Below are 25,989 nucleotides of genomic sequence, written 5' to 3'. Positions count from 1 at the left end.
CTCCGATTCGTCTTTGATAAGAAATGTGCAATTCTACTATCAAACCGTCCGATGAAACGGATTCCACCTGGCATGAGTCTACGGAATCGGACCCACCGGTCTGTTGTTGCTTTCCTCAGATCTCGGCCGTCCATTTGCACGAGCCCCGCCGACTCGACAGGGTTCAGATAACAACCTGTATCGCTCCAAGGCACCAGCCAGGAGACGGACTCTTTGCCAATGGGGCTAAGATGGCGAAGCTTTGTGGGACCCGCATTGAACTCCAATGATAAGACGCTGTTCTATGTGGAGTGTTGTCGTCGAAAAACAGGACGCGTACCTTTCGTCCAATTATATTTCGTCTGGCTACGGTGGGTCCCGCCGTTTTAAAAAGGTTCAGTAATTATAATATATTGGTATTAAAATAGCATAATAACTAAACGCTGCTTCTTTCCTCTGTTTCGTTTCGAGGAGGAGAAGAGGAAGAATTGGGGTTTGATTCGGAGACAGAAAGAGGAAGAAGCGAGGAGCGGGGGAAGAGAGTTGTGAGGAGAGGAAGCAAGAGGAGGAGGAGGAGGAAGAGGAAGCAAGAGGAGGAGGGGTCGCGATGGGAGCTCCGAAGCAGAAGTGGACAGCGGAGGAGGAGGAGGCGCTGCGCGCGGGGGTGGAAAAGCACGGCGCCGGGAAATGGCGGACCATCCAGAAGGACCCCGAGTTCAGCCGCTGTCTCGCCACCCGCTCGAACATCGATCTCAAGGTCCTCCCCCCTCTCCCCCCCCCCCCTTCTAGTCCAGCACCGTCTCAGTCGTTTAGGGTTGTGCGCTTTAGTTAGCTTTTTTCTTTCGTCGTCTGTCGGTTTCTTGGTAGAGACCATGTGAGGAATCGGTGTTGTTTACGATTCCTTTTTTTCACCTTTTCTCGTTTTGGAAGTGGAATTTGATAGTGGTAATGCTGAAGTTGAGATATAGCTACGAAAGAGTTGGGAGGGAGGATTAAGTTGGTAACTGTTTCTTCTTCGCATCACTACATGAATCAAGTTGTTTTCTTTTTCATATGCTTACCAGGAGCGAAAAGGTTCACAAACCAACTTTTCAGTCATGTTATTGCATTCTTTTCTACAATCCAATGCCAGGGGTGTATGTTTGCATCTGTAATGGATATTGCCTCTAAATGCTGCAACTAGGATTTCTTCTAGTGAGGTTGGTGGAAATACATGTGGCTTTGAAGTTCTGATCAAGTGATCGATTTTAGGTCTCCACATTTTTTTATCGATCCATGTGTAGTTCTGAATTTGGCTTTGGATAGTTCTAGATCTAGAAAGTTATTTCTAGTTATATTGCTTTCGAAGACTGACAATAAGATGCTGCTTTCCCCAATTATTGAGTTCAGATGAATGGATGCTTTCTGGCCATTGAGCTCCCTTTAAAGCATTATTATTAGATGATTCAAGAGGCACAAAGTGATTCACCATTTTTTCTCATCAAGTCTTCCTCACCTTCCAAGGCATGTACTATTAGCTTTAATCAAAATTGGCTCACCTTGCCTTACCAACGCGTTAGGTCCCTTTTGGACATATCTAATCTATGTTTGATTTTGTTTCTTCATTTTTATCCTTAATTAGTACTACCCATTGCATATTACCAGGGGAATTCCTCTTCTTCACGATAATGTTTAGTTTACCTCCTAAGTTTCGTTTAGATAACCACATTTTCCTTAGTTTCTGCCTGTTTTCCTGCTTATGTTGATTATGTTGTTGTTATTCAATTAATTAACTTAACACATTCAGGACAAATGGAGGAATATGAGCATTAGTGCTGGTGGCCATGGTTCCAGGGAAAAGATAAGGACACTAAAGGCAAAGAGTCTTCCAGCCATTCCACTTTCTAGCTCTAAGAGCCTTGTTGTCTCTGCCCCACATAAAGATGCAGCACCTGTAATTGCAGATCCTACAAAAAGCTTACAAGAGTCAAAAACTCCTCCTAGGTGGATAATCTTCTATTTGACTTTTTCTTTTTCATTTTGATCCAGTGTTCTCTTCCTGGAACTAAACAAGGATGACATCAAAATTATTGCTTTAATTATAACAAGACAGTATCTTTTGGAAGTATGAGGTTTGCACTTTGCTACGAATTAGAAGATGAATCATGAGTTAATTTTATGAATTCATAGGTCAACTTGGAAGATGCATTTTTTTGGTCTTTTTGAATTAGTATGTCACTTATAACAGGAAGATAGTCACAGTTGTGATAGGATTTCAGATGCTACAATACCAACTAGTCATGATGGTGCTGCAATGTGAATTTCTTATTACATTTGAGATATAGACACCTTATGTATGCCTGAATGCTACTGTATCAAAATTCCCAACTATGGAGACAATGAGTGTTTGTTTGTGTTCTTCTTTTCCTTTTTTATTTTTCCTTCTTTAGATGTAATGTATTCTGTAGCCGTGAACTGATTTTGCAACTAATATCTGATGGTGGAGAAACTGTATTGTTATAGCTTCTTTATTTTCTGATTGTCTGGATGTAATCAGTCTGTTATAGCTTCTATATAGTTCTGATGTTTCCTCTTTTTTCTGTATTTAAGATGACTTCCAGCCATCAAATATTGTCGTTTTAAATTGTGATTATGCATGCATTAGTGATCTTCAGCACTTTGTATGTGGCATGGAAGTATTTGTTCTTACGTTGTGATGCAATTTTTGTATATCAGGTATGCTACCATGATAATTGAGGCACTTGCATCGATGAAAGAATCCAATGGATCAGAAATTGGTGTTATTTGTAGTTTCATAGAGGTTTGTCCTTTGTAGTTGTAATCCATCATTGTCATATTAGTCAAAGTATCATCCATGATGTTTTGTTCCTTTTGCTTTGTAAGTATTGAAGATCCATGCACCACCTTATTTCAGATATTTGTGTGATAATCTCTGGAGCAAGGATTTTAATTTCGAATGATACTGCCCATATCGAGCGGTACATACCGGTCTGCTAGTAGATTGGTACGCGGATTGCTCGCTACTGGGTGGTATCAACTTGGTTGCGGCGAGGGAAGAAGAAGCGTCAAGGGAGAAGAGGGAGAAGGCATTCGAAGAAGAGGGAGAATCAGGAGAACCTCGACGCTTCCCAACCCGGCGCCTCCCTCCCTCGACGATCCCGATCCAGGAGGTAACGGAGAGGCGATAACTCGGCTTCTTCTTCACCGCGTTTTTCGCCGAAGGCCGAAGACGTCTGCGACCTTCGATGTCTTCATCGAACTCCGCAAATGAGGAGAAGACTGCAAGAACATAGCGTAGGCCGGAGACGTCCGTGGCCTTCGATGTCTTTGTCGAACGTTGCATATGAGAAGAAAAAGGAGGCAACGTCACCGAGGCAGCATACGCCTCCTTTTATTTTATATATATATATATATATATATACCGAGAGGTATACCTTGGCGTACCGCTCGGTACGCCCGTATCGTATCATATCAAGCAAAGCTCGAAACTCCGGTTCGGTACAAAATTACGAACTTTGCTTTGGAGTTTGTTAGGTTTGCCATGATATTTATGCAATGAATTTCATAACAGCATCACATTAGCCGTGTCTTTTAGACCACATCTTTAATTGAAATCGTCTTTAACAAAGTTTAATGCAAGGATTGAAATTTCGTACTGTATACTGAGCGGTTTGTTTCGGTATACCGCTCGGTATATATATATAAAATTATAAATTATATATGTATGTATATATATAGGTAAACCACTCAGTAAGGTATGCAATACTGTACCGTATCGGTGTTTCAAGGTTGGCTCGGTGTGGTACCGTATCGGCGTACCGAATGGTACACCAGGGCTTACCGAGCTATTTCCTCTTACTGTAGCACTGTAGCACGGTCCGTCCAGTAGCGGGCGGTCCGCGTACCGGTATGCCGTCGAACCGGTACGTATCGCCTGTATCAGGCGGTACCATTCGAAATTGCATACCATGCCACTCAGTTTACCTATATGTGGGGCGATGTCGCCTCTCTTCTCGGGCGACGTTGTAGATAAAAAAAAAATTTACGACGTTGCCTCCCTTCTTGGGCGACGTCGTAGATTAAAAAAAAATGCGGCGTCGCCCGAGGCGACATCGCCTCCCTTCTTGGGTGACATTGCTTAGGCGACGTCGTAGATTAAACAAAAAAATTGCGACATCGCCTCCTTTCTCGGGTGATGTCGCAGATTAAAAAAAAAATTTACAGGCAACATCGCTTGAGAAGAGAAGAAAAAAAAAATCTTCACCTCTCTCCGCCCCGCGACGCCGATGCCTCTTCTCCCGTGCGCGAATGAGAAGTCGCTGACAGACGAGCAGAGAGCGACAATCTCTAGGTTCTCCCTTTTTTTTGCTATTTCTTTCTTCCCCTTCTCCCTCTTCTTTCTTCTCCCTCAGTCATCGTCGACGATAAAGCTTCACCGTCAACGATAAAGCTTCAATCGACGACGATAATGCCTCAATTGATGGTACCGCTCGGTAGCGAGCGGTCCGTGTATCAGTCTATATTGTTGACGGATTGGTATGTACTGCCTGGTACGGGTATGTACTGCCTGGTACGGGTATGTACCGCCCGTATCTACTGACGGACCGGTATGTACCGCCCGGCAAGGTTCGTTGTACCATACCGTACCGGCGTTTCAACCGGGGTTCGGTACGGTACAGTACTGATGTATCGGGCGGTACATCAGGGCATACCGAGCGGTATATCAGGGCGTATCGAGTGGTACGCCCTGGTGTACCGAATATTTTTTTTTATTTTATTTTTTCATACTGTAGCAGTGCTATAGTATAGTACTGTAGCATTGTAGTGGTACTCGGCGGTCCGCGTACCGGTAACCTGTCGGACCGGTACGTACCGCCCGATACGGACGATACGCTTCGGTACGGCAGATCTTGCCGTCCGGTACGGACGGGTATCATTCGGTATTGCAGACCTTGGTTTAATGCATATCTGCCTTTTGCACGATCCACATATTTTTTAAACATACAAAAAGGGTCATTAAATTTCCCAAAATTTGATTTCTAGGTTTTTAAATGTTAGTTATCATGTTTACAGGTGTTCATCTCCAATTTGGATTCTCCATGTGCCCTAGCGTAATTCAGCTCTATTTCATCTACCCTTTTCGTTTTCCTTGAAAGGAAAAAAAAAAAAGTAAATAGTTAGTGGGAGAATGGGAAACCATATATTAACTTCTACTTATGGAGTATATCAATGTGTTTGGACCAACTTTTTTGTGATAAGCATGACCAAGACAAACATATTGACCACGATACTGAATTTAAAACTTTATCATATAACTGCATGAGATGTACGGGTAGTTATTCCTATAATTGCAAGTCTTTAAAATGTTTGTTACAGATGATCTTATATCTCTCACAGTAATCATATAAATATCAGATGTGGGGCCTGCAATAGACAACTTAGAAATGTTTGTTCTGCCACAATTACTATGTGTCAACTTAAGATGCATCCGATCTGGAAGACAAACATACTAGAATAGCATTTGCATTTATTATATTTTTCTTTGCAATCTATTAAGAAAATACTTGTTACGATCAACTTACTGTATGCTGTAGAATAAATAAACCGATATATTCAAGTTTTGAAAGTTTAAAGATTGGAAGGGAACTTATGTTGTCTATTTGTATCTGTGCTTACATATTATGATTAGGGTGCCTTGCTATATTACTCATTTTATTTCATCTTCATGTGTTGTAGACTTCATATGACAGGTAGTTCTTTTTTGTTCAAAGCACAGTACACACAAATATATCTTGTATTCTTGACCCAACAATCCTATGGGCACTTTGATTTTCATCACTTCACTCACGTAATTAGTTTCTTGGTGATATACAGGGTAAGTATTTGCACTGGTATCTGATCAGTGCTGGTTGTAGAACTGCACTTGGTGCAACACCTTGTTGTTGAAAATTTTCTATGGTTATATTGTTTCAATAGTAAATTCCCATCCTTGATTCCTTCCTGTTGGTATGTTTGTTAAAACTCTGTTGACTTATTGGATATTTTATGCAGCAAAGGCATGAGGTGCCACAAAATTTTAGGAGGTTGCTTAGTTCAAAGTTAAGGCGGCTTGTTACACAAAATAAAATAGAAAAGGTAAACAGTTGTTGCAATCTAACCATTTGATTGGTTGATGTTCTATATATCATAGTTGGACTGTTATTTTGATCATCATTTATATTCGCAATGCAAGTTAAGTGGTTCTTGTGATGAATTTAATGTTTTTAAATTTCAAATCAAATATGATTTAATGAATATTTATATATGGATTCTTCCTTGCATTTATTTCAGTGAGTTATGATTGAGGAAGGGGCTAATGGTTGTTTTTTGAGGCAACTGAAGTGAGAAAACATGTCTTTGTTTTGTTTTCATATTATATGCATTTTGAGTAGAGTCCAACATTTTTGTGACATTTAATTGTGGTTAGTCTAAAGAGGGTAGCCACATATGGGGTTGCAGATTCATATATGGTGGACAAACAACTATGAGCACTTGATGCTTGGTGTCAATATCTGGGTACATTGCACGCTTAGCCCACTTTGATTAGGTGTGGCACTTAAACTAGGTCCAGCTCATAAAATTGTTCATTTCAGAGTCCAGCTGATAAAACTAGATTCCTTCCCCTGTTTCTGACTAATGAGTGGCAACAAGGGGCACATAACTGAACAGCAGCCATAAAACAGATGCTTAAAAGGCATGCCTCTGAGATATTTAGTTTTCTCTTTAAAGCTAACTGTGAGATCAATAATGATGCAACAGCTCATGTTACATTTCTGAAACAATAAAATAATTTTTTTTGAAGAAAAATTAAAAGCCAATATGTTATCAAACAAATTTGGTTTTGACATGTAGTTACTTTTATATTTTGTTTTTGTCTGCTTTCTTAGTGCCACTCTATCTGTCCAGTATTTTCCTTTTCCCTTGCTGGTATTCTATTTCTCTATAGTTTTCCTTCATTTCCTTTTCGCGATCTTTGGTTATTGTATGTCACAATACATAACACTAATAACTTCGATAATAAAGCTAAACATAAGTGAATTATAGTTACATACACTTTTACATTTTTGTTTAATTATTTTCACCAAGTACTTGTACGTTGTGTCTTACTACCATATTGTACGCATCTAGCCTCATAACTAGGCACACTAATGGCACAATTAGCTTTGAGTTATTAATTATTGGTACTTCATGATAAGTACTTGTATAAAATGCTATTTCTAGGTTTGATAATCAGTAATCTAATAATTTGATCATCGCTAATGGTGAATCACGCTAATGGTTGTCAATGAACTTTACTACACTAATTAGATCAATATTTGACAATTTGCCTCAAATTGGGTTGCATAGATTCTTAATAGTTTGTTTGATGGAAAAAAGAACCTAAGGTCATATGATAATTGACACTGGAGTTCTAGGATAAGAAATTGTTGCACATTTTTTTCATGAGGATAATTGATGGTATTTTAACATTTTTCTTAAATCAACAATAGCATTCAAATTGAATTTTTAGCAAAATCCATGATCTTTGTTCTTAGGCAGCTTTTCCTTGTAATAATCTGATATAGTCTAAAATCCACTTGAACACTGCCAATGCCGACCCCAAGCCTGGATAAAAAAGGTGGAGGGTTACGTTAGATCACTAGTAACTAGCGTAAAATTGTTCGATCTTATGAAAATGGAGCTTAATTGATTTCAATATAGAGGCAGGTCGCCACCCGAAAGTGATGCGAGGCACTTTCACCGCTTAGGTCTCCCGAATTGCAAACGGTGGGCTACGAGGTTGCTTAGAAGCAGCCCATCACATCGGCGCCTAGATGTGGTGCCAAGCAAACAAGGGTTCTCTCATTGTTTTGGACCAATAGGATTAAAGAAGCTAGTCCAAGAATAGAGGGTTAGGTTACATCTTGAAATATAGGAACACTTTAAGAAAAGGGATTAGAATTGGTAGATACTATGAACAGAAAAAGAATAAATATTATTTGCTTATAAGAGACTAAATGGGTGAAAGGAAAAATTTAGAAAGATTGATAGTACTGGATTTAAAATTTGATATACTAAAAAGGTTAAATATGGAAATGGTATAGGAATAGTTGTTAATAAGGATCTTAAGAACATTGTTGTAGATGTAAAAAGATTTAGAGATAGAAATATAGTTCTAAAATTTGTGAAAGGACAAGATGTTTTGAATGTTATTAGTGCTTATGCCCCTCAAGTCTGATTGGATGATCAAATCAAAAGAGAATTTTGTGAAAGCTTAGATGATATCATTTAAGGAATTCCTACAATCGAAAAACTTATAATTAAAGAAGATGTGAATGGCCATGTAGGGAAAACATATGGTGAATATAAAGAGGTGCATTGGGGATTGGGTTATGGGGAGAGAAATGAATATGGTGTATGATTTTGGATTTGGCAACTTAGCGAAAGTTTGACGAATCAATATAGGTTGATGGTATTAGATATTTACTATAGAAAATGGAAGAAGAAAAGATAGAATAAAAATTTACTAGGACTAGATGGTGGAATTTTAAGGATGATAATGTAGACAATTTTAAGAATAAGATGGAAAGAGAGACAATTTGGAACTTAGATGAGGATAATATTAATATTATTTGGAATATAATGTTTTATAAGATTAGGAATTTAACATAGGAGATTCTTAGTAAAACTAAAGATAGAAGTGTAACAATAAGAGAGAGTTAGTGGTGGTGCGAGGAAGTTTAAAAAGCAATTTTTACTAAAAGATCATGTTTTAAAGATTGACAAAATTGTAAATATGAGAAAAATTAAAATATATAAAGGATCTAAAAGAGGTTAAAAAAGCGGCTAATATGGCAAGATAAAAAAGCTTATGATAATTTTTGTTATAAATTAGGTATTAAAGACGATGAAAAAAGATATATGTCGAATTGCTAAGGCTAGGGAAAGTAAGTGTAAGGATATTGGTAATATTAGATGCATTAAAGATGAAGATCAAATAATACTTGTTAATGATAATAAGATTAAGGAAGGATGAAAAAAAGTATTTTAAAAAAATATTTAATGAATATTCCACATAGGACTTATATTTAATGATAAATAATAGTGGTAAATTTAATAATCATATATTTGTTCGTAAAATAGGAGCTAATGAAGTAAAAGACGCATTAAAGAAGATGAAAATAATTAAGAGTGTGGGGCCTTATGGTATCCCTATTGAGGTTTGAAAAAGTTTAGGGGACATGAGAGTAGCGTGGTTAACTAGCTTTAGTCTTTTCGTTTTGGTCCTTAGTTATTAGTTACTATTTTTAGGAAGACTATTACTCACCCTCAAAGATTGTTGACCATGCTTTCTAGATAAGCAGCGGGCTTAAGACCTTTTTGTTCTCTTTAGTGGATGGATTAGCTATCGGGTGGTCTCCAAGAATAGATCTGTTTTTTTTTTTGTAGCACATCTTTTGCTTTTATTTTGCTCAGAAATTATGTTGTTGTAAGGTGGGAAAACAAAATTGTTGCTGCATGAACCCATAAAAATTGTGTTCTTTAGATGCAATTAAGCTGGCTTTTCATGTCATGCAAGCACAAAATGTAGGTCCAAAAGGGGTACAGGCTCAAAGAATCCTGCTTTGCAACAAAAACTCCAACCCCGAAACAAAAAGAACTTGCAAGTCGTGCTCGGGTACCTCAGACCTCTGGGCCGGCAAACTCCATAGATCCAATGAAGGAAGCAGCAATAACCGCTGCTTACAAAATAGCCGACTCAGAAGCCAAATCATTCTTGGCTTCTGAAGCAGTGAAGGAGGCAGAGAAGATCTCAAAGATGGCTGAAGAGACGGATTCACTGTTGCTACTAGCGAAAGAGATTTTTGAGAGATGTAATTGGATATATGACTGATCCCTTTATGCTTTAATTTATCTAAGGGTCCATCTTTTTCTCCTTAAATGCTTAATTGGTTACCTGATGTTACAGGTGCACGGGGTGAAATTGTCACTATTGCTTGAGCTGCATGAGAGAGAGCCGCCGATGGTATCTTTAGGATATCTTCCTCGTTGGCTTGTTAGACCAGATTTTTGCAAAGCCTGGATTTTATGCCCCTGTGCTGCCACGTCGGTTAGGAGACCCAATCTTGAGTAGTTGGGAATTTGTGTATATATGATCACTCGTTTGGTCTGATTACTGTCAGAAGATGATGTTTGTGTTAACGAGCAGCTGATCGCACATGTGGTTTAGTGAACTTTTGGTATTTCTTTAGTTCAAGGAGTGTGACGGGGACTGCCTTCCCCAACAATAATAACAGGGCAGTAAAATCTCTATTAGGGATCGGTCAAATGATTTTTTTTTATTGAGATTAAAATTTATAATTAGTTATACTTAAATAAAATCTATAAATAGTTATATTTTTAATTAATTTACTAATATACAGTTACTTTTAATGTCTATAAGTCATTTAAATCATTTAAATTATTTTTTCTCATCTTTCCATATAAACCCATATCCATTTTTTATTATAGTATTACCACGAAGTAGTGTTGCGGGTTAAAATATTTCGTTTGAAGCTAAAGGAATGTGCCATCCTCGTGTTATTTTATTCTAGTATATGGTATATTTCCCCGAAGCCATGACTACTGTTAGGAATGTTTGATATGGTGATGTCATTAGCTACAATGTTACTAAGATGTACCACAAAGCCGAAGAAGAGTTCATGTATGACACGGTATGGCAAGGAATGCTTCTTGCACCTTTCCTTAAGTGTACCCTTGATCACCAAGCACCCAGCATCAATGCGAAAAGAAGAGGACTCGGCCTTGGCAAAGAGCCACAGTCAGCCAATTACAGCATTCGCATCGAATCACAAATGCCAAAATCACAGCCTATCTGAATGACCGTACCTACTAAATAGCTGTTTAATCCACATTCCTTGGCATGGCCAGAAAAGAAAACCCTCCCCACAAAGTATTATTCATCCTGATGCTCGGAGCACACAGTAAGGGGCAGTTCTAGCAACACTACTGTACGGATTCAGGTACTGACCCATTCGTCTGAAACTTGGATCAACATGGTCAAACTCTATTACAGGTCTCCATGCTCGAGAGAAAAATCCCGTGCAGAGTGTATGAAGATGGTACACCACGAGAAGATCTGGAGAAAAGATCCCATACAAAGGATCCTTGGAGAAGTCGGGGGAAGGCTTTTCACTCTCTGAAGCATGAATTGGAACTCGGTGCAACAAACCAATAATACCTTCTGTCATGTATCCAAGCCTGCACAGCAAAACGTGCACAGATGGCTCCCGTATTGTGATAAGACGTCCACCAGTGCGCCATAGCCACCAATCGCTATAACCTGAATACCAAGTAGGAAGAGGGTATGTAAACACAACAGCAATTGGTAGAGGGCATGCAGCTTGGTTGTGGTTACAAAGTTACAATGACAAAGGACAATATCAAGGAGCATGACATTTTTTTTTTTGCAAGGACTATCGACAATGCTGTAACTATGTAGCATTTTCTCCAGGGGCACCAAGTCCATGTTTTTGTGGAACGAAAGCTTTCATTTTTGAGTTTTGTAAATTGATATCTTCAGATGCTAAGGGTGTTTTTGGTACTCATCTACTAAGTAAATTTATCTCCTTTGGGAAAAGAATGAGTATGACATGGTATAATTCTTTGGGATAAATAATTGAAAAGAAAAGAAACATACTCCAGAAGGGTGAAGGGATACGGAAAATGCCGACTGAGGTGCACATTTTATTTGTGAAAGTGCAGCTCCATTGATGCTGAAACGAGTGAGCACAGGCTCCGATCCCACAGCCAGGATCTGAATGGTTGAAGGGCCAAAAACAGAAACCAATTACAAGTTCATCAATCAAAAACTTATTAGAAGCTATGACTTCACATAATTGATATATGAAAGTTGCATGTATTCTCGGCTATCTTATCTGAATACTGACAGGTCGTCTTCCTGTCGGTAAAAAAAATAAAACTATTCTGTTACTTTTCAAGTTAAACTTAATCAAATTTTGATCAAATTCTGCAATTACAGTTGCAGAATGCACATTTAAACCGATTTTCAGTTTAAAATTTATTGGACAAACCATCATCATTGTGGATTTGTAATTCAATGCAAATAAAATAAAAAAGAACTCTGATGTAGTTACAGAATAAAGAATGAGACTTGATGAAAAAGGCAACAGAATTCACGTGTAGATTTTCTTATGCACTATGTTTTTCTGTATCAAACATGAAAGTTGAACAAAGATCATAAAAATCTGTAACACGACTACCACCATTGATTTTTGTGATGCTACAGTTTAATGCACAATTATTGTATGATTATCACACGTAAAGGAAGAAACTTTTGGTGAACAACTAGCGGAGCAGTTCGAAATGGAGCTAGTAAACTACTTAAGAGTACCTTCCAATCATAAAAGAATTTTTATGATTGGAAAAACTTCACCAATCCAACAAATTAATAGGATAAGCTGAATATGATCTACCTAAATAATCCATTCAATTAAATCAACAATAACAATTGAAAGAAATGTCTTTCCAAATAAAAATTCTTGCTTCAAGGAAAAAGTGAAAGTATGTCAAAACTGGGTATGGCATATAAAAACACAGACATTCCCTCGCATCAAGGAATTCCAAAACATAAATGGGAACATCAAAATATGGCATGCCTAGATGTGTAAGTCTGAGCATGCTTTGATAATTGCATGAACTTACTTGGTGATCATCAAACAGTAAATCTTGCACCGGGGAATGACTATTTATGCTGAAAATGCATTCACTAGATAGCAGACTCCAAACTGATAACCCAGTACTAGTACCACAAGCCTGAAAAGCAAAATTGATTAGAATATCATATTGATTTTTGTCATTCAAAAATAAAAGAATGCAGTATAGTTCAGAAGTAAACCAAGATGCATATCATGTACTACTTTGATGCGAATAAAGATTATCTGCATAAGGGTCACATGTACACTGTTGCAGCAAATTCCAGGAAGAAGCAACACAGTGTATCCACTAGCAGTACTAATAATTTATTAAAAAATCATTATGTCCTGCATTACGATATAGCTAAGATTATCCTGATATATCATTTAAATCTAGAAGTTTGTTTTGACATTGGTTTTCCAAAGAGAAAAAATGGCAAACCAGTGTTTGAGGCTCTGATTGATGTGGAGCCTGGTGGCTCAGAGGTACACCTATGAACATGGTCACGTCAAAACTTTTGTAGCATCCCATCAAACAATGGGACTAGTCTGACTGTCTGAGTACTTCAGAACATATTAAGGTACATATCACTTATAAACATGGATATTATGAATTACTTCTTGAATCTGTACTATATACTGGTTGAATGTCGAAACTTTTGATTATAGATTGGATAAATATATGATTAGATATAATATTATGTTGTTTGTATTAATTATTAAATTATATTTAATGAAATTAAACATAATATTAATTAATTTATATTTCATAAGTTCTTGCAATAATCTCTTCCATAGTGAACAGGTTAGGGTGCTAGTTAATTATTATTTATCATAAAAGATAATAACATATTTTGTCATGATATATATATATATATATATATATATATATATATATATATATATATATCATATCCCTGCTATTTCAAAATAAAAATGAAAACTAACTTCTACTGAAAGTAACAATGAAAACTGAAAGTATTTGGTACTCAGTACAAAAAAAGATAATACCAGCCAACTTTCACTTGTATCAGTGGCAACACAGCTGACCCATGAAGACACCTTAGACTTAAAGTTCTTCTCTGGACGTATAACTTGTGTGCAAATTCCACTTCTACAATCTAAAATATGTCATTTTGAGCTATACACATCAGAAAATCACATACGTACATAATCATGCAAAATATAGAGAACATGTACGAATATATATCACATATCTCAAATCATATAATAGCAAAGGGTACAAAATACTGCAAAAGGTAAGCTTTTCCTCATCCTAATCTCCATAATTGAACTGAGATGGTGAACAGAATGCCAATCATTAAGATACAAAAACTAGTGATGGAAGGCAACTTAACCCCTATGAAATCAACCACTCAATCTTTGTCATCTTCTCTGATTTCACCATTCTGCTTTAGCTTTTCACAGGCCCTTTCAGTCTACTGAGTTAATCACATACTTTGAGGGCATGAAGATTTTGATAACTTTCTCAACTTCCTGATCGCATACAGTTCTCAAAAATTCAAAATGTTTTGTCACAGTTCCAGTTTGTCTTTACAATGGAATGTTTTGTAGATTTTAATCAAAAAATATATTTCCGTGAGTCCAAAGAAGCCAGTTCAAGTGAGATAGAACTAGACCTTTTTTGTGAATTGTAGAGCCTATCAAATAATCAAATGAATCAATTTCCACCCTTTCCCTATTTTTTCTTTTCTTTTAATGTATATTATTTACCAATGGAAGAAATTTTTACTTGAAACTGTGAGAGGCTAACTCCTGAAGCAAAAAAACATCCGTTTTAAAAGTAAATTTGACAAGAAAATAAAGATAAAACCTGAAGCAACAGATAGCAGACATTATAACTACAGGAAAAGAAATAACAAAAAAATCTTAAAAGATTTCTTATAAAAATATTAGGTACCACAATATAATCTGCAGTGCATGTTTGTCATACCACTGATCAATGCAAAGAAGCAGACCTCATTTTGAATTGTCAGCATCATCACATCAACGAGACAACAGTAACCTAGAATATGACACAAATCCCTAACACAATATAAGTCTCCTATTAAAAATTCCCCTCTGCATGACCTTGAACGCTAGTTGTCTCTAAGAGCAGCTTCAGACCAACTGGGCTCATTTGAGTCCTAAATATGTTTACAATTCATTGAGAGTCTCAAGGCTAAAAAGACTTTTTTTTTCAGATATAATTTATGAGGAATTTATGAGGCAAACTGTCTGAACTCTTGGTCGCAAGAAAGAGAAAGGAGAAATATTTTACCCAGTAAATCAGAACTTTCAGAAAATTATACAGAACCATTTGTAAATTTAACCTTCTCCCAGCTTCTACTTTAGGATTCTTGTCTCAGACTAGCAACATTTTCATGTTCTGATATTGTAGCTCGTTAATTTAGTTCAGAAATTTGATCTAATATATTGCTAGAAACTGTCTATCAACATTTAGACATTACATTGTACTAGTCCTGTCTTCTTGAAAGTATGTTGAAAGACTAGTAAATACACATGCAAAATTATGGCAATGTATAGGAAAAATGATAGTAAGTCTCCAAGCTCACCCCAGATTCGTGTTGTTCCATCCTCTGAACCTGTTATAATCTTCAGAGAAAAAACACAAAAAAGAATTAGTAGAGAAAAGATGTCATTTACATCATAATATATCTAATAACAATTACACTAACATGTATAAAGTAGGGAGATATAGTAATGCTTGGAGCTTCAAGAGACAAAAAGTTGAAAGGTTATATAATGTATGACAGAGGCACAGAACCTTAATCTGACATATACTGTGAGGAAATTACAGTAGGCATGAACATGAGTTGAATAATAATAAACATGCTCAGCATGATGGCATCCACTTTCTTAATGATGAAAATGTTCATCTGGCACAAAAAAGACAAGGTCTTGCAGGCATTATTAGCATTTTTTAATAGAATGCTACCAATTGAAAAAAAAAAATGTTTTGAGTGAGAACAAAACAGATGTATCACTTGCAGCTAAGCACATATTTAGCAGGGACTGTAGTGCTTTGTTTCTTTAGTTAGTATCCTTCTCATTTAAAAATTTAATAGAAATATTAAGTTGGGCAGAATGCCCTTAACTTTGTTTTTTCGGTGCTGAGGACAGTGAAATAATCTTGTGCACCTAAATGGTACCAGTTCTACATTCTACCTATTGAACTTATATTATGTACTTTCAAGCAAGGTTTTCGAATTCAGTAAACAGACCCATACCAGCCTGGCCATTCCATGGTTGGAATGGTATGGGTCCGATCTGTTCAAGCATACCCACAATACAAAAAAGGGGCAGCACAGTTAACAGACCCATACCAGCCTGGTCATTCCATGGTTGGAATGGTATGGGTCCGATCCGTTCAAGCATACCCACAATACAAAAAAGGGGGAGCAGGAAGACAAGGAGAGAAGGAAATGACGACAGAGAAAAGGATAAGGATGGGAGGAGGCAGTTGAGAAGAAGAGCAAAGAGGGGAGGAGGAGGAATCAATGGAGGCAACGTAGAGGAGGAGCATGAGGAGGGAGACAACAATGGTGGAGGATGAGAAGAAGAGTACCACCAGTCAAGAGAGGGGAGTCAAGAGGCATGGGGAGGAGGGCATGAGGTTTAATGTTAAATAAGTAGATAACAAAGTGAACATATGGCCCGGTCACAGATCGAGCAGCGATATGCCCTGTACCACATGTGGACCACTTAATTTATCAGTTTGCAGCGAAATCATTAGATACCACTCAGTGCAGTATTTAATGTCAATGTACCTGTCTGAACGAAATTGCATTTCTTGCTTTCAAGCATATTTTGTCTTTAAATAGATGAGTTTGCACTTTGCCATATGTACCCATCTATAATAAAAACAGCATTTTACTAAGATATAAAGCATATTGTTTTAATATTCTACTATGGTATAAAGCATGAATATATATAGTTAACAAGGGAAAAGGACATCTCTCTATAACTTTTGTATATCTGTTGGTATACTGGTTGATTAAATTCCAATAAGGCATGCAAATTTTTAGAGTGATAATTTTCATATAATAAAAATTATCTTTATCCAGATAATGTATTCGATTAGCCCCCTTGTGTCTGAATGATGCCTTACTTCGATGTCCCTCCCACCCTGTTCCATGTCTAAAGGAAAATTGCATCATGATTGTCATGGCTGAAATCCAACTGTATGCAAACAAACTTAGTGAAATTGTAAGATTGTGATGTTGCCATGTCCACTACTAGCATCAGTAGGCATGTTAATAGAATTGTTCGCAGTAGTCATGGTATTTTCGAAGAAATTTCTGTCAAATTAAACAAAGAAATTTAACCAAATTTAACCACCAAAAGTACTAACCAGGTCTCTAATGAAAAAGGGGGTTAGCCAACAAAGAAAAAGGAATAACATCAACTAACCTGATGACTAGATTTACGAGCAGTGATACAATGCAAATAGTCTGCATGGCCCTTGAAGACCATTTTTTGTTTTCCTGTTTCCTAAGTAGCAACAGATTTCATAAGATGCTTAGCAGCCATAGCTGGCAAAATATTAAATTCACCAATAATTTGAGCGTGTTAACCATCCAAAAATACATTTGCCATTAAAAGATACATAAGATAGGTTACCACATCCCAAGAGTATGCACAAGCATCACCAGCAGCTGAAAAAACAGAGCCTTCCTGTTTAAACACTAGACTTGGTCACACACATATGAATAAGTAGATAAATGATATGTCATATTGTAAAACATTTTAATGTTAAAAGCAACATAAAAAAGAACCAAGTGGGTTTATGTAACTGTTTGGGTGGTTAGCAAAGTACATAGTGACCAAGGGGAGGGATGAAAATGCTGATCTGAGGAAGAGACACATGACCTCTATCTCTTGTAATATCAGACAGGCCCAGGAATGGCCTCCTCTAATGGCAAGTTGAGACATTCTTGGTCAGAGTAGAAGAGGGCCAAGAACAGACTAAAGCATATTCTAATCTTTAATGGCATCATTGTAGTGCTAAGTATTGGAATTTCTAAAGCTGAACCAATCTGAAGGTTTGTTGATCATGAATAGAGTTCTCAGATAAGGATGAATGGATTGGTAACTAATGTGGTCAGAAACCACATGAAGAGTACAGTGCATAAAGATTGCTGAAAACATTCTCCACTTGATTTTCATCTGATGGAAGCCAATGTGCAACTTTTTAACAAATGAGAAGAGTTAAGAAATGGAAGTGCAGAGAGATTACAAGTAGGAAAGTAGTTCACTAGAGAAGTCAGAGGATTGTAGCCGAAGAACATGAATCATGATTTTTGCAATAAAAAATTTAGTTAGTCTCCTTCAGGTATACATGCACTGGAGGTTGCTATATGTTGATATGATTGGATGAATTACCCTAGACATTTGGGAATTATGTTAAACATATGCTAGACATATGGGAATTAGGGGTAATTACAGATTACCCCTTGTAGTTAATTATGATTAGCATACCGATCCTTACATTTTAAAAAGCAGCATTGAAGTCCCTACACTTACGAAAGTGAAATATCTAATCCCAATTCTTCTTACGTTGTTAATTTCATCGACGAAAAAAATCTCGTGTTGTCACGTCCAAAAAGGGCATGATTGGAAAGGATAAAAAATAATTTTATTATCTTTTAAATTATTAATTTTATATAAATTTTTTGCCCTGACTGATTTCCTACTCGTCTCCTCTTTCCAACCCGCTTGCCTGTCGCACTTGCTCGCCCGCCACACTCACTCGCCAGCCGCACCTTGATGCCAAAGAGTTTGCTACGGGCACGTGTCGAGTGAACAGGTGCAACGGGCGAGCAAGTGAGGTGGGTGAACGACGGACAAAAAGTTTATATAAAATTAATAATTTAAAAGATAATGAAATTATATTTTTATCCTTTCCATTCACGCCCTTTTTACACGTGACAACACATGCGATATTTTCCGTCGATGAAATTAACAACATAACGAGAATTGAAGTTAAATGTTTCACTTTCGTAAGTATAAGGACCCCAATGTTACTTTTTAAAGTACAGGGATCGAGATGCTAATCATAATTAATTATAAGCGATAATCTGTAATTACCCCTGGGAATTATGTTAGACATGTACATGTAACTTTTATTTGTTCTTAGTTAGATATATGCAATGAGGCTATAGGTATAAAAGATCCTTCTCTCTCAAGAAAGACAGTTTGTTTCCTCTGAAGTTCAACTATCTTTTTGTCCATATTTGGCCTTCTCACTAGTTTTTCTCCTCCTATCATTCTACAGTATCCACTCTCCACCATCTTTCCCTTTTTTACTTTTCACCAGTGATTTAACCTCCAAATCACTCTGTTCCATAATGATTGTAGGTTCTTTTAATTTTAGCTACAAAAAGAACCTAAAATATTTCTCTTTGAGATTTTTCTTTGCCATAATTGCATCAGCTTTTGCAGAACTGGAAAAAAAAAAAAACAAGAAGTCTCCCTTGTCTAAAAAACTAAGTCAGAAAGATGATCAAAGCTAAAGATAAACAGGTTGTTTACCTAATCATCAAAACGAAAAAAGGATCACAAACAAGAGAAAAATATTTAAAAGAATAACCTGTTCGTCAATTGCAATGGCATTGTTTTCAGGTATTGGAGATAGAGCACCCCAAGGACCCCTAAAACAGGAAAAAGGTAAGAACTTGAATTCATAAAAAAAATATACATAATAATAAGGAACTAAACAAAAACCATCTAAAACTTCAAGAAGATAGCTCTGAAGCACGAGATGATTGACGAGAGAGCAGGCATGTGCAAAACACAAGTCCACAGATATCAATAGTAGGAGATTTGCATATAGTAAATGAATCTCTAACCTAAACTAATTCATACATACATAGTTACATACATACTAAAACTTCAAGAAGATAGCTCTAAAGCATGAGATGATTGACGAGAGAGCAGGCATGTGCAAAACACAAGTCCACAGATATCAATAGTAGGAGATTTGCATATAGTAAATGAATGTCTAACCTAAACTAATTCATGCATACATACATACATACATACATGCACAAATTAGAATAAACATATATACATATATATATATATATACATATACATATACATATATATATATATATATACATATATATATATATATATGTATATATATGTATATATATGTATACATATATATATATGTATATGTATACATATATATATATATGTATACATATATATACATATACATATACATATATATATATGTATATATATATACACACACACACACACACATCAAGGTATATACCATAAATAATTCACACAAATATGCACAAATTAGAATATATATATATATAAAAGAGTATCATAAGTTCATAACTACATGATTCAGATGTCAACGCCCTAAAAGGTCAATGGGTCAGCTATAACAGGCCAATGTTATCATATAAAATACACAACCAATTAGTGTCTGGTTAAAAATTAAGAAGCTATGAAATAAGAACAGCTAAAAACACACTGAAGGTAAGAAAGTTTTACATTATAATGTCCCTGGTCAATGTGTCAATGTACAACCTCTGGAGAAAAGCTTAAACTTAAATCCGGATGGTCCCATGCATGATCCTACTAATGCTGGATCTGGAAGCATTAATATGTTCAGGTTTACCCCAAAAGCAGAGTTGGTAGCTTCATGCCACTAACCCTCAAGTTATAGAGGACAGGGTCTGCCATACCAAAGCATACCGCCCGTACCGGGCGGTATGTACCGGTCCGACAGGTTATCGGTACGCGAACCATCCGGTACCGCTACAGTGCTACAGTATAAAAATAATATAAAATTGTCGATACACCAGGGTGTACTGTTCGGTACGCCATGATGTACCGCCCGATATACCGGTACCGTACCGTACTGAGCCCGGGTCGAAACTTCGGTACGGTACGGTATGACGGACCTTGATAAAGGATCAACCATGGCTTGTCATTCTCAAACATTAAATACACATAAATCACAATTCAAGCTAAAAGCACAATGACAATTGTTAAAAAAAATAGTTAGTATTGGAAATGTGCTTTTGTTATTCAGAAACAGTACGTAGGATATTGTTCATCTAGCTGGCAACATTTTTTAATAAAATATGACAGGAAATAGAGTGGAATGCTTACTCATGTTGAGGATTTGCCAAGTCAAGTATTGGCTTCAAAGAATTTCCTGAAAGAACATTAAAAAAAAATTGAAATGAAGAAAAGGAAGGCAACAGTTATTTCCTAGGAGAACTGTCTCTGAAGGTGATGTCATTTGTTCAATGCAGAAGCATATACACAGGTGAACAAAAGGATACAATAATGTTAATAAGATATTTAAAGGCGTATATCATCAAAATATTTTAGCTGAACTAGCAGCACAGACACATTTTTCCAAGTTGACAATAATAATTTATCTTTTGGTGAATGTGAATGCTATTACCTATAGCTGTATTAACTCAGTTCGAAGAGTGGAAAAGGTGAGCTCTATCATACATTCATTACCTTGCATATCCCCATGAATGTCAGAATTCAGCAGTTCCTTCCAATTCCATCCCCGTAAGTGACCATCATCACCACAACTGCACAACGTGGAAAAAGTACTAAATTTTCCAAATATATTAGTGCAATGGCCATAATTTGCAGCAAAACAAGCACATATTTGTCATATTTAGATATTTGTCAAATGTCATTATAATTATCTCTGTCTGTACAATGCCTTGTCAATGTCAAGAATAGTGTCATATGAGACAAAGAGAACCTTTGCTTTAGTAATCTCATTTTGCATTTTAAATAATGTCCTAATAACTTCAAGCATCTAAGTGGGCAGCACAGGAGATCTAAAAGATTTTTGACCACTTCTCTTTTACCAACTTGAAAGTTGATGAGAATTTGCATCACATGCTGCTTCTCCACTTCCTTAGTACATGTCTCAGATTACTTGAAAATGTACCTGATGGTGTGCACTTCATTAAAAGCATAAATGAACCTCAAGAAACTAGTACCAAGATAATACTGCTTGTAAGATCTGTAGTTTCTTTCGTGTTGGTCCAAGGATCTATCACAACAGAGCATGCATAGTCCTCCCATGATTTTCTGTGTGCAGGCACAAGGAGGAAATGGTGACGTAAATGGGCCTCAACTAATAGCATCCCACACTATCACCACCTATTTAAATCCTACAAGTATAGTCCTCCAAGTGAGAGAGAAAAATGACTCAGTAAATGCTAGAAATACCTGATTTTACCAATACACCATAACCAAAACACAGAAACCAAATCGGTTTACTTGCTAGCTTCCTGAATATCTGAGAAATACAAACGGACACAAATTCTCTTCCCATCTCCCTAACCTATAGCGGCCAAAGAAAAAGGGACTGGATCTTGTTTCAGTCAAGAGATAGCAAACATGGAGTTATCCTCAACATAGATGAAAGAAGTATGAAATTTCTTACAATTTTGAAATGCTATCCCAAACTCCCTCGAGAGTGAGACTCAAAGGTTATATGATTTGGCCCTACAAAAGTATGACCATAATGCCTAACCACTTAAAGCATTATTTTGTAGTTTTTAAAAATTTAGTTAGCAGAGTTCCCTTCAATTGATCCATCAAGCAACACAATGCACTTTCATCATGATTTGTTTGATTTCATATCTTAGATTTCCACCTCAGGATCCAAAGCAATAACCTTATCCAGCAGACAAATGTGAGATTGTTTTTGCATATTCAACGTAGAACTAATTCCCATGTTAAGCACCACCGCATGAACATCATCGTGTACACCCTCGTCTGTTGCCCCAAAAACAGTGACACATTTCCTCAATTCTTTCAACTCTTGCAATTTAACCTTTTTTTTGCTTGACCAAATTCAATCTTAAATTCCTTTTCTAACCACCATAACCGATTCTTTACAAGCGATAACATCAGAGATAGATTAAAATATCTCTGCAATAGCCACACTGAGACTAGTTATTATCAGGTTCTGAATGACACAATACCTACAGGACAGATCCTTTTTAAATCAGTGCAGCTTTGATAGCATGTACTGAGACGTGACAAGAACAATTCAATTTAAAACATAAAGTTCAACACCATTATGGAATTTAAGTATGCTATATCACACATCAAAGTTATGCTGCCACTACTGCTGGCATTTTAGAAGCAGGTAGTTAACAACACTGCTCAAATCACTACTGCAGCATCTAGAATTGCTATATCCAAAGAATTACTGTACTCCTGGTAACAACAGTGAAATCTGTGGTGATGTTAACATAGCAACAACAAGTTGATAACAACACAAAATCAGCTGTGACCGCCGACACTAGCAACTTAAACATAAGATGTTACTACAAGCATGTTTTAACAAGTGCTGGCAACATCGAGATATTACTGACAATAGGAACATTAAGACTGCAACTGTCTCCAACTGAAAATAGTGCCTGATGTGAGAGAGAGAGAGAGAGAGAGAGAGAGAGAGAGAGAGAGAGAGAGAGAAGGGAAAAAATTATTTATTGGTGGTAAATTTTAAGAAGTGTAGAACAGAGGTAAAAAATTTAGACTCTGAACCTAGCTGATGCCATGTCAACTTGCTTCTGACATGGTATCCTTTGCTTGTCAATCATCATACGTTAAGACATTGTTTGATGGATTTCAAATACATGCAGACAAATTGCTCCGACTAGGAAAATCAGAGAGCCCCTTCTTTTTATATACATCAAATCTTTTACATTCTTAACGTTCATGACCTTTTACTTTTGTTTTCCAACATAGTCTACATTGTTGATCTGCCTAGCCAGTACATACAGTTTAATTGGATCTCAAGGGCAAATACCATGTCCAACCAGGCATTCTGATCCTTTCAAAAAACAGTGCAAAACAATAATGAATGAAGTAATTACCAGGTTTGAAACAAAAGCAGAACCCATGTTAATAGATAAGCAAATGTGTGATTGGTATTGGATTATTATTATTATACAGACCTGAAAAGTAAACATTCCTCTCCTTGCCAATAGAACTTCAAATCATATGCAGGGCCCTTGTGCCCTTTAATGATAAAAAGTGGCTCAGCCAGTAAAGGACCAGGAAGAGTTCTAACATCAGAAAGTAAACGGCAATTAGATCAACAGAGGCAATGCTCTTCCAATTCTGAAAACACAATGTAATGAGCAGAACAACATACTTACTTTTGATTGACAACCTTATCTACATGCATAGGCTGCAAAATAGAAAAGGGGGGGCAAAGTCAGCAAAATTTTGGAAAGAAATTTGGTTGTATAATTCCGGTCCTTGCTTGTTAAAATGAGAGCATGCCTATTCTTCTGAAACAGAATCCAACTCCATGAAAGATAAAAAAAAAAAGGTCATATAGAATATCATGACAAAGAAAATATCCATGTCCCCAACCCTAAATAGTTTGGACATCATGGCTTTGTTATATAGAATATCACGAACAAATCTTGACACAACATCGCATATGACCACTAAAATACATTTCCTTTGCAAGATAAAAAAACACAAGGCATCTTCATCTGCAATTCAATGTCAGTATCTGAAATTGGCATATGATAAGCTCCATACCAAATGCATCAACAAAAGATTCTAGCAACTTTTCTACTACCAAAGGAGAGTGGTCTCGTCTTTCCTTATCTTTCTTTCATGTTTTCTTCCGCCCGTACTCTTCACTTATCTGTGCATACGAGTGCTAGCTCACTAAAGATTACAGAGTTTAGCTAAAGCATGGCTACAAGCAGCAGCTCTCCTTCGGTAAGGCATTGAAACAAACAAGTTGAGGGTTACGTCAACATTCCATTATGACAAAAATAAAACCGATTACCTGAGAGGTAGCGGAAATGCAGGACGCCAAGGAGTACGAAGCGACGGCACCATCGCTGGAGGCGACGACGACGGTTTCGGGGTTAGGGCTTTGGGAGGGTGCGAATGCGGTCCTAAAGACGGTTCGACATCGGAGCTCCCTCTCCTGCAGAATGCTCTTCCTGTAGCCTTCTTCGTCCCAATCCCGAGCGTCGCAGCCTCCGTTGCCTTCTGTCGCCATTTCCGGCATCACCGGTCTCCTCCTCCTCCTCGTCTCGTCCTCTTCCAACGAGCGGGAGTCTTCGCGGGCGGGATTCATGGAGCCAAGCCATATATATACCTCTACAGGCCAAAGCCCAATCAAAGAAAGTCCAAGAGTGGATCTCGATTGGCGTGATTTCTTAAGCAGTAGCTGGAGCCTTAAGCAGCCTCTTATGGGCCACAACTCATTAAAGCCTAATTTAGACCTTTTATGGGCCAATGCCCAATTGGAGCCCATTTATCTTTTTTTTCTATTTCTTTTTTTAATATCAACCAAATTAATATATAACTAATTTCACTTCAAATTATTAGGATTATAGTTTAATCAATAATTTTTTGACATGATTGAAGCTCAAGATTTTACCAGCCAAATTAATCGACACCTTCCATGTAATTCATTATCGTTCTAAATAGAGGAGCAATACAAGAAAGAAAAAACAAAAATAATAATAATTTAGATGATCTTATAACTAGATTTAACCAAAGTTTTATTTGAAGAAGGAGGTGGCTGAGAGTTTCAATAATGTTGGATAAAATGCATGTGGATTTCATTTTATCTGAATTGGAATATTCGAATAAAGATTCGGCCATATGGACTAGTCAACCGAAGACTTTCCAGCTTCAACTGCCTATTATTCTGACATGCAGAGCAAGTTGGACTCAGAAAAGAAAGAAGCTTCGATGCTGAGATGTTGACTCAGTCAAAACTACAGCCGACACGGTAAACTCGGCCTCCTCTCATTATATTCGCACTCACATTTCTTACGTGCACCTCTTATCCGCTGAGGTGGAAGTGCTTCTGTCGTTGGATGGGGACCAGTAAAGAGATGACATCTCACGGCACCGTCCACGTAATATCTACTCGTCTGTACGGTACGACGAACGAAGTCGCTCGATACGATAAAATTGAGTTCAATAATAGCCGACGAAGACCGACTCGGAGCGGGATAAGCTATTCCGTGGCGATGACGGAGTTGAGTTCAACCCTGGTCGGTGAAGACCGACTCGGAGCGGGATACGCTATTCCAACGCGACAACTGTCGACCCCACTTCGATTCCGGCGTTGGAACACGGCTAAGAAAAGGTATTATTCGGTGTGAAAGACATGGGTGCCTTCTCCGCTATCGCAACCGCTGCATCGATCGATTTACGACCTCCTCCTCCTCCTCCTTCGCCTCCGCCT

The 25,989-nt window shown here is 37.1% G+C and overlaps 2 protein-coding genes across 2 annotated transcripts; one reads left to right on the top strand and one right to left on the bottom strand.

Moving 5' to 3' along the window:
- Positions 1-391: 391 nt before the first annotated feature.
- On the top strand, positions 392-10,232 carry LOC135645000 (single myb histone 4-like). Its single transcript, XM_065163019.1, has 6 exons — positions 392-736; positions 1,766-1,962; positions 2,695-2,779; positions 6,031-6,114; positions 9,590-9,872; positions 9,968-10,232. Exons 1-6 carry the CDS (start codon positions 587-589, stop codon positions 9,997-9,999), a joined length of 831 nt encoding a protein of 276 aa, XP_065019091.1. The 5' UTR covers positions 392-586; the 3' UTR covers positions 10,000-10,232.
- A 469-nt stretch (positions 10,233-10,701) lies between these two features.
- LOC135644702 (THO complex subunit 6-like) lies at positions 10,702-24,868 on the bottom strand. Its single transcript, XM_065162534.1, has 13 exons — positions 24,568-24,868; positions 23,918-23,949; positions 23,714-23,824; positions 21,240-21,316; positions 20,877-20,922; positions 19,327-19,387; positions 17,358-17,411; positions 17,148-17,228; positions 15,290-15,329; positions 13,725-13,834; positions 12,724-12,834; positions 11,699-11,815; positions 10,702-11,341 (listed from the first exon to the last, which is right to left on the bottom strand). The coding sequence occupies exons 1-13, from the start codon at positions 24,862-24,864 to the stop codon at positions 11,246-11,248; spliced, it is 1,233 nt and encodes a 410-aa protein (XP_065018606.1). The 5' UTR covers positions 24,865-24,868; the 3' UTR covers positions 10,702-11,245.
- Positions 24,869-25,989: the final 1,121 nt, after the last annotated feature.

The sequence above is a fragment of the Musa acuminata genome, chromosome BXJ3-8 (assembly GCF_036884655.1).
Source record: "Musa acuminata AAA Group cultivar baxijiao chromosome BXJ3-8, Cavendish_Baxijiao_AAA, whole genome shotgun sequence".
In the NCBI taxonomy this organism is placed as follows: domain Eukaryota; kingdom Viridiplantae; phylum Streptophyta; class Magnoliopsida; order Zingiberales; family Musaceae; genus Musa; species Musa acuminata.
This window is presented reverse-complemented; position numbering and strand designations above follow the sequence as displayed.

Coding starts and splice junctions, on each gene's coding strand:
- LOC135644702 (XM_065162534.1), bottom strand. CDS start 24,864: ATGAATCCCGCCCGCGAAGACTCCCGCTCGTTGGAAGAGGACGAGACG. Junction 21,317..23,713: donor GAGGAATGTTTACTTTTCAG/GTCTGTATAATA, acceptor CACGTTGTGCAG/TTGTGGTGATGATGGTCACT. Junction 17,229..17,357: donor GTGCATACTCTTGGGATGTG/GTAACCTATCTT, acceptor GTTGCTACTTAG/GAAACAGGAAAACAAAAAAT.
- LOC135645000 (XM_065163019.1), top strand. CDS start 587: ATGGGAGCTCCGAAGCAGAAGTGGACAGCGGAGGAGGAGGAGGCGCTG. Junction 1,963..2,694: donor GAGTCAAAAACTCCTCCTAG/GTGGATAATCTT, acceptor TTTGTATATCAG/GTATGCTACCATGATAATTG. Junction 9,873..9,967: donor GAAAGAGATTTTTGAGAGAT/GTAATTGGATAT, acceptor CTGATGTTACAG/GTGCACGGGGTGAAATTGTC.